Here is an 8,382-nt window from a genome sequence, read left to right on the forward strand (position 1 = left end):
TTCTTGTGAGTAGTGAGTGTTTTGTAAACACCTGTAAATTTTCTCTCTTAGTAAAAGATCTGCAACAGTCCGGAGACGTAAGCAAATTGGCTGAACTCCGTTATCAATTTCGGGTATTATTTTTCCGTTTTTATTTCGCATTCTCACTAATCTGGTTATAGGAAAATTACTTGTACTTGGTTTATTTCCCAACACCATGACCGTCTAGGAGGTCCCCTATCCCCCCATCTTTTATTATTCATCGTTTCGTTTTCGTTTTTGTCGATCTGGGTCGGATTCATTGTTGAATTTGTGTTTCGATTTGATGTTTATCTGCGTGAATGATCCAGAACTTTACGGGCGAGAAGAACGTATTCTTCTGCGGTGTATTCGATGGTCAGGGTCCCTCGGGTCACAAGGTCGCACGCCATGTTTGTGACGCCTTGCCCCTGAAGCTTTCCAAGATGCATCAGCTTCAGCATCGACATCGGGGTGGTGCTAAGAAGGACAGCGACAAGGACAATTGTCACAAACAATGGGAGACGGATTTGATTAAAGCTTTCGAAGAACTAAATGAAGATCTCATTATGGAAGAATCACTTGATAGTTATTGCAGTGGTGCCACGGCTGTAACCCTTGTTAAGCAGGTATGTTAATTGCCTTCACCATATGTTGTGGTTGTAACTGTTGCCATGATCATAACCAATATTTTCAGGACCATCACTTGATAATTTCGAACTTGGGGGATTCTCGAGCGATTCTCGCAACTAGGGACAACAGAAACCAACTTATTCCGGTTCAGCTCACGGTCGACTTGAAACCGAGCGTGCAAAGTGAAGCCGAAAGAATCGAGAAACACAGCGGCATGGTGTTTGCTATGGAAATAGAACCGAATGTACCGCAAATATGGATGCTGGACCAAGATTGCCCCGGTCTAGCCATGTCGAGGGCTTTCGGGGATTTCTGCCTCAAGGATAATGGACTTATCTCGACACCTCAAATCTTTTATAGAACACTTACACCCAAAGATGAATTTATAGTGATGGCGACTGATGGGGCAAGCAAGATTACAAATTAAAGCGGAGGATTAAACCTTAAATTTGAGTATATCAGAGGGACCAAACCTGAAATTTAACCAATGAACGTTTCTCTGCCTGCAGGTGTGGGATGTGCTCTCAAACAATGAGGTGATACAAATAGTATCCTCAGTGAAGAGACAATCCATAGCAGCAAAGGTGCTGGTTTATTACGCGGTTCAAGCATGGAGAACAAAGTACCCGGGTTCGAAGGTCAACGACTGTGCCGTGATTTGCTTGTTCTTAAAGAAACGACCTCCTCCAACCGCGAATTCGACTTCGGGGGCCTTGTCCGATGTCAGCATGCAGACCGCGAGCATCGTGGATGCTCCGGACCCTCAAGGCAAGAAAACCGGGGAAGGCGAGACCGTGATCAATTTCGAAATCGTTGTGGATCATAAGACGCTTGAAGAAGTAAGTAGAGCAAATGCTTATAAGCGTTCTCGGCTTGGCAATTTTAGTAGGCACAAAACGTATGGGGATTCTGGTGGTGGAACACGATGCTAATATTTGTAATACAGTAAAACGTCGAATATTATTCAATGATTTTCGAAGCTCGGCTCTGAAAGTTTAATTTAATTTTGATTATTCAAAATTTTATTCTCCTTTTTTAACAATAAAGAATCCAGTAATTTATAAATATATATATTACATTATTATCTCTATTATTATAAAACTCCTAATGAGCGTTAATCAAACGCAAATTAAGTCGGGGAAATATTTAAAATATCATTCTTTTGAATTATAACTACAATTAATTTTTCCTCCTATTTTTTAAATAAAAAGTTTAAAAATATTTTTCTGAAAATTAATTATACCAATCTAGCTTTGCCCCAAAAAGCCTACTATTTCTTTGCTTCAAAATGCCACACACATGACAAGCCCAAGCAAGCTTAAACACCCTCACAATGAGAGATTTCCCTTTAAAGCAATGAACAACCCATACCAGCTCCCTATCCCAACAACTAACCCTGCGAGTTACACCACACAAAGTAAGAATATCAATCTACAACTCCCTCGCAAAACCACAATCAAAGAACAAGTGATTCCTAATCTCAGCCTCAGCATCAGCATCAAGGAGCACACACTTATCATTCTCAATGCTTAATCACATTCTCAAAAGTCTTACTCGGATAGGAAGCCTATTTAAAATAGCCATCCACACAATGATATTGTGTTTGGGAATACATCCTGGAAACCAAACCAGGCTATGCCATGGAACCTTTGGAACTTTAATACGTAAATCCTCCCAAATCTGTCCAATTTTAAGATCACTACTTGAATCAATAAATAGATGAGAAATAGCAGGCCCTAGTTTCAAATATAAATCTTTTTATCATTTTGTTTTTGATTATTTATGTAATAAAATATAAGCTCAATTAAGTAAGAATTAGTTTTTTTAAAATCTAAACTTAATGAATTTTGACTTAATTTTATAAAATTATTATTATTTAATTCAAGTAATAATTAGTTTTTTAAAAAATATAAATTTAATGAATTTTTAACTGAATTTATGTTTTTAAAAATCTCTCAAAGATTTATCCACATGCGCTTTCTATTTTATATTTTTTATTATTGGAATTTGGTATAATTAGACCAATTCACAATTTATTCATAGTACGTGGACTATGTGTATAATTTGACCAAGAAAAACACAAAAACGAAGCCCAGATAAAATAAAAATGGGCTACCCTTGAGATGCCTGTTATTCAGAGATCGTGTCTTCTAGAGCCAAGGCCCGTGGGTATTTAAGGGGTATTTCCGTAACTAGACAATTTCTATATATAAGCGGTAGTGATTGCAGAGAACTTGTGGCCGCCCACACTAACAATTACTTGGATTCTGATAGAAGAGTGAAATGCCTTGCCTCAACATCTCAACCAACGTGAACCTGGATGGCGTCGACACCTCCTCCATCCTCTCCGAAGCCACCTCTACGGTGGCTAAACTCATCGGAAAACCTGAGGCCGTACGCTTCTCCTTTCCCTCCTTTTTATTACTACCTTTCATTCCTAATTTTATCTATTCCTGTTTTGTTGAATATTTAGTTTCTGCTTCCTTGTTTTTTCATTCGTGGAATTGTGCGTCTTGATGCGGTGCTCTAGTCTCGGTGTTGGGTGTTTTAAGATGTATCTTGTTTGGTAAACAATCATCGCCCATTATGCAGGAGCCGGGGCCATTATTGAATTATGATTTTTTTAGGTAGTCAAAATGTATTTTTACCATTATACTAACTTGCATGCTTATAAATTTTTAGGAACCAAACTGCATTTTTACTACTTTAGGGGGTCCAAAATGAAATTTACCACTGTATTCAATTATAATGAATAAATATTCTAAAGGGGCTGAACTAATTTTTTCCCGTTTAGGGGGCTAGGATCGACTCTGCATTATTGGATATGGTGTTCAAATGGTTAGTTTGGTCAAAGGCCGAAACGAATTAACCAATTTTTTAACTTTTAACCGAACAAAGGTTGGTTAATTCGGTTGGTTTTCAAATGAACCGAAATATTGGGTCTTAAAAGTTTTAATGGTCAGTGTCATTAAAAAATTGTTGGTCTTGATTCTTAGTGAGTTTGAACTTAAAATATATATATAATGTAATAAATATTTAATATTTTTTGTTAATTTGGTTAATTAATTGATAACTGAACTTTGGAAATTTTCTTAATTGTTAACTGATTTAATATCTAATTAACCGACCGATTAACCAAACTAAATTTTGGTTTGGTTGGTTATTACCGTTAAAATTGAACAATGAACACCCACATCAATGGATCTTTTTTAGGATGGGTCTTGAGACCGATAGGTTTACCATAAGAAAGATCTATTGTTACCTAATTCAAGTACCTATAGTTGTTCACTTGTTCTCGCTGTTGTCGATTTGAATGCTAGGAAAGAGTAACCACTCTGTTGTCTAAACTTGCGTCTCGTTTCTTGTTTGAACAAGAATTTTGTGTACATGCTTGTATGCATGTGTAAATATCTTGCTACCCTCTAGCATCAATGCAACTTGCGAGAGTTACATAAGAATCTGATCAAACTTAGGCTGGAACTGCTGATGCCTGAAGAGTTTTGCATGACCCAAATGGCTAATGCTATAATAGTCACCGTCATCTTGTCTATTTTACTTGTATCCATTGTAGATCGTTGGGCATGTGGTAAATGTTTAAACTTTTCTGCCTGTACAAGACTTTTGAATGGCTTTGTTAGACCTTGGTATTTAGAGAATTATGCTCTTGGTTCAATTGATTTATGTTCTTGTTTAGAGATTTGCTCTCTTCCTTTTTCTATTTCTGCCTCTTAGACAAAAAATCTGGTCCAGTTCAACTAAGGACTTGATGCCTGCTTTGTCTGGTCCTTTTATAAAGAACAGGAAATGTTTGGAACTGGCCAAAAACCAGAAAAAATGCTTTTTATTTTTCTATATATATAATTAAAGTGATTAGATTTTAACCTATAGTCTTTAAAGCTATACTAAAGACTATACCACTAGGCCAAATGAATACTGGTCCGGGTTCCTTAACCATCCTATTAACCAGTTGTATACTGTTTACAGTAATTCATATTTGTTCATGGCATGTAATGTATTGTTTGTTGTTTGTATGCAGTATGTGATGATTGTGTTGAAGGGTTCAGTGCCCATGTCATTTGGTGGTTCCGAGCAGCCAGCTGCCTATGGCGAGCTGGTATCCATTGGTGGCTTAAATCCAGATGTGAACAAGAAACTGAGTGCTGCAATTGCTGGAATTCTCGACACCAAGCTGCAAGTGCCCCCATCACGGTTCTTCCTCAAATTCTTTGACACCAAGGCAGGCTATCTATTTTTGCTTAATTGTCATGAGGATGGATTATTGTCATCTATTTGTTTATTCTCATCACATTTCCCTGTTTGTTTAGGCGCAACAAACCCAAGAATATGCACAGTGTTTGCATGCTTTACACCAGCACTAGATAATCTAAATAGATCTTTTCTCTTTCATACTGTGAGCATAGCTCTCGTTAGCTTTCTTGTGAGTCCGACTTATGCCGTTTCTTTGGTCATGATGATATTTAGCACACCTTTGCGGTACTTGCTGCTTGATTGTTCTGATACATCGATTCTTTTGCAGGGTTCGAACTTTGGATGGAATGGATCAACCTTCTGAGTGAGGCGATGTCTGAATTTCTCGAAACATTGATATTGTCTTTCCACTATGCTTTATTTCTACTGTGAATTACAAGCCTCTACTGTCTAAATTCGGCAAGACACATTATGGCATTATGTCTTTTTACCTATGTGTTTTCCTAGGATAATGACATGCAGACATTAATGGACACCAATGTTGAACAAAGTCTATATGAAGTTATGGCACATGATTCAGTAGTTGGAGTGAAAACTACTTTTAATTTGTCAACTGATCATCAACTTGTTTGTAGCGGTCGATCGATGTTTAAAAGTCTGTTCCTCTGCCCTTGTAACCGAGGCACACAGGCACGGGTACGGGTACGGGCACGGGCACGGGCACATGCTGGAGTAGGGGCAGCGGTACTGCAGCTGGCTGTTCCTCTCTGGTTGCATGGTAAACCCAATAAAAGGAGCGGTGCAGAGCAGATGCACATGGCAAACCTCGACTCTCATTCAATGCCCCACTGCTCGAGTAAAACAAACTAAATTAAAGGCTTTCCATGGTTTACGGTTGATAATCAAATACAGTACGGCATAAGTCGTTTCGTTGGAAAATGATATTAACATGATTTTTCGAAGGTTTAAACAAATAAAATACTCGATTTGATCGTTTATGATCGTTTATCAAGTAAAATAAATGAGTGTAAATAAAATTTTAAGTTCATTCCACAAATGAACGAAGAAACGAATTCATAATCTTAGAAACTTAAATATTGATAAAAGTAGAGGTTAAATTGTATAGTGTGAATTTTAGATTTCAAATTGTGATGTATAAAAAGTTTAAAAATTAATTGTGTAATTTTATCAATTTTTGACATACAAATAAAAAAATAAAGGGTAAAGTGTATAAATGGTTTCTTGACTATATAATATTGTATAAATGCTCTCTTGATTTATGATATTGTTTTATTAAGTTCTTCGACTATTGCAAGTTACAAAATAGTTATATAGTTGCTTTGTTGAGTTCTTTTACTATTTAAAGTTACAAAATGGTCATCTGATTATTTATTATGTTCCAAACTTGTTCTTTTTCGTTAAAAATTTGATGACAGTCTGAACTATATATTAACAAGCTGACTGAGATATGATAAAATATTATCTTATAATCTCGAACGACTATCATATCTCAGTCAGCATGTTAATGTCTAACTCATATGAATTTTTCAACGGAAAACGATGAGTTTTGAATACAATAAATAGTCGAGTGACCATTTGATAAATTTAATAGTTGAGGGACTCAATAAAACAACTTGTTATAGTTAAGGGGCCATTTTACAACTTTTAATATTTAAGGGACTTAATAAAGTAGTATCCTATAATCGGAGATTATTTATGTACTTTACAAAAAAAAATAAAAAGATATTATTAATCGTTGAATATTAAATATAAAATATATACGAACGTTAAATGAATCGAATCTAAAATAATTTAGAAGATAATACTCTAGATTGATCGTATTATTCGTATATACATTTGTTGTCTTCTCAGAAGATGTGCCAAACTTGTTTCACTTACCCTCCATGCATCAAGCTTTCGCAATCCCATTCATAATGTTAAATTATCGTATGTATTAGATCTTCTTCAACTACTACACCATTTAATGAATGGACCATCCTTTTAACATCTAATGAATGAAATATTTTATATAAAAAGTATATATTTATGAAAAATCGTATATATATTTTCCTAGGGTTTTGCCCTTTTCTCTCAAGTCGTGTGGCTTGCTTTAGGGTTTTGCCCATCTAGTGGCTGATCTGTTTCTGTCGTTGGGATGGGTGATCTGGAACAATGTTTGGATGGTTTACAGTTGGGAGAAGAAGATGACGAGGCTTTGGTTTTGGAATCTGATGAACATGTCTCGAACATCTCCTTTGAGAATTGTTTTGTGGGTTTCTTTCCTTACTGCAAACATGATAAATTTTCAGATAATGAACACAAACTTTGACAAAACTTTGTCTGTTATACCATGGTGTTGATGATGAGAGAATTAACAGGGATGGTCCGTGGTACTTTAATTCTCATTTATTAGTTTTACATAAATTAAATAAGGGGAGGATTCACGGGGAGTGCCCCTAAACACTGTTGGTTTTGGGTGAGAATCATTGGTCTTCCTGCTGGCTATGTGTCCGAATCGGTTGCAAAATTTATGAACAAATCTCATCAGAAATGAGAGAGACAAAGCTGATGATTGTTCCATAAAACCAAAGGATCAAGAAAATTTGTTTGAGCGCTGGGATACACTCTAATAAAGAAAGAAAGCAGACAAATTTGCTAACAAGATAAGAGGAGGTCGGGAAATAGCAGCAAAACGTACCTAGATGAGATGTCTTCATCTCGAGAACCAAGAGCAAGATGAACCGATGAAACTCAGGATAGATAGCGTCACCGAAGATCGAAATTGAGAAGCAAAGGTTGAAGATCATCGATGGCGCTATCCCTCCTGAGCTTAACAGATTCTTCTATGCTAATAATATCACCACCGGAGAATATCCTGAGAAAGGTATGAGGAAACCAAGTAGATTAAGATAGATAAGAGAGAGTAGGAGGAGGGTTAATGTTTCTGCTCTGATAATGTAGGTGAGAGAGTTCTGAGTCATTTAACGTTAAATGTCTACACCAGTGAAATTTTTTATGATTAAACCTAAAACTTCAAGAAATAATAATAATTATTTAAATCGTTCGATTCCATCTTATAAATACATAATATTAAATAAATACATTTTGAGTATTATAAATAATTATTTTACTTAAAAAATTAAAATATTTCAATAGTTTTTACATTCTTAAAATAAAGTTAGATAACTTCATTTATACATCATCATACATTATTGAATTTATAATATTCTTTATACATCATTAAATAATAACCCTTTGTTAAATTTAGTCACTCCTATAAATATCAAATCTCGTTTTCATTCTAAATACGAGAAGTTTTACCGTACATCGGTCTTAATATATGGCTAAGGAAATGCGCTACTAGTTTTGTTATTTTTTTAACAAAACCGGTAAAAAATTACCGGAAACATTATTATTTCTACCCAAAATATTATTGAGCACTTTACCGAGCTTGGTAATATATCCGGTAAAGCGTTACCTAAAATATTATTTTTTTCTATCGAATATAGTATCAAACCCAGTAAAGCGCCCAATAATAACAAA

General features: G+C 35.5%; 2 protein-coding genes and 1 long non-coding RNA gene across 4 annotated transcripts; 2 read left to right on the forward strand and 1 right to left on the reverse strand.

The window, feature by feature from the left end:
* The first annotated feature begins 320 nt into the window (after positions 1-320).
* On the forward strand, positions 321-1,598 carry LOC120142905 (probable protein phosphatase 2C 73). The gene is made up of 3 exons (XM_039157373.1): positions 321-626; positions 695-1,036; positions 1,140-1,598. Exons 1-3 carry the CDS (start codon positions 321-323, stop codon positions 1,560-1,562), a joined length of 1,071 nt encoding a protein of 356 aa, XP_039013304.1. The 3' UTR covers positions 1,563-1,598.
* A 1,280-nt stretch (positions 1,599-2,878) lies between these two features.
* On the forward strand, positions 2,879-5,372 carry LOC120142649 (macrophage migration inhibitory factor homolog). Of its 2 annotated transcripts, XR_005517867.1 has the most exons (4): positions 2,879-3,024; positions 4,667-4,867; positions 4,956-5,068; positions 5,168-5,372. XR_005517867.1 is itself a non-coding variant. In XM_039157179.1 (3 exons), the coding sequence occupies exons 1-3, from the start codon at positions 2,914-2,916 to the stop codon at positions 5,201-5,203; spliced, it is 348 nt and encodes a 115-aa protein (XP_039013110.1). In that variant the 5' UTR covers positions 2,879-2,913; the 3' UTR covers positions 5,204-5,372. The 2 variants fall into 2 exon arrangements, 1 of the variants encoding a protein (XP_039013110.1); XM_039157179.1 differs by lacking the exon at positions 4,956-5,068.
* Positions 5,168-7,782, reverse strand: LOC120142650. Its single transcript, XR_005517868.1, has 2 exons — positions 7,538-7,782; positions 5,168-5,687 (listed from the first exon to the last, which is right to left on the reverse strand). It is a non-coding gene; the product is annotated as an uncharacterized LOC120142650 (long non-coding RNA).
* Positions 7,783-8,382: the final 600 nt, after the last annotated feature.

The sequence above is a fragment of the Hibiscus syriacus genome, unplaced genomic scaffold (genome assembly GCF_006381635.1).
Source record: "Hibiscus syriacus cultivar Baekdansim isolate YM2019G1 unplaced genomic scaffold, ASM638163v2 tig00110831_pilon, whole genome shotgun sequence".
NCBI lineage: Eukaryota > Viridiplantae > Streptophyta > Magnoliopsida > Malvales > Malvaceae > Hibiscus > Hibiscus syriacus.

Bases quoted from the DNA above. Each gene is read 5' to 3' on its own strand.
- LOC120142905 (XM_039157373.1), top strand. From the start codon at position 321: ATGATCCAGAACTTTACGGGCGAGAAGAACGTATTCTTCTGCGGTGTA. The intron at 627-694 runs GTATGTTAATTG...CAATATTTTCAG, and splicing joins CTGTAACCCTTGTTAAGCAG to GACCATCACTTGATAATTTC. The intron at 1,037-1,139 runs GCAAGCAAGATT...CTCTGCCTGCAG, and splicing joins TAGTGATGGCGACTGATGGG to GTGTGGGATGTGCTCTCAAA.
- LOC120142649 (XM_039157179.1), top strand. From the start codon at position 2,914: ATGCCTTGCCTCAACATCTCAACCAACGTGAACCTGGATGGCGTCGAC. The intron at 3,025-4,666 runs GTACGCTTCTCC...GTTTGTATGCAG, and splicing joins TCATCGGAAAACCTGAGGCC to TATGTGATGATTGTGTTGAA. The intron at 4,868-5,167 runs GCAGGCTATCTA...ATTCTTTTGCAG, and splicing joins TCAAATTCTTTGACACCAAG to GGTTCGAACTTTGGATGGAA.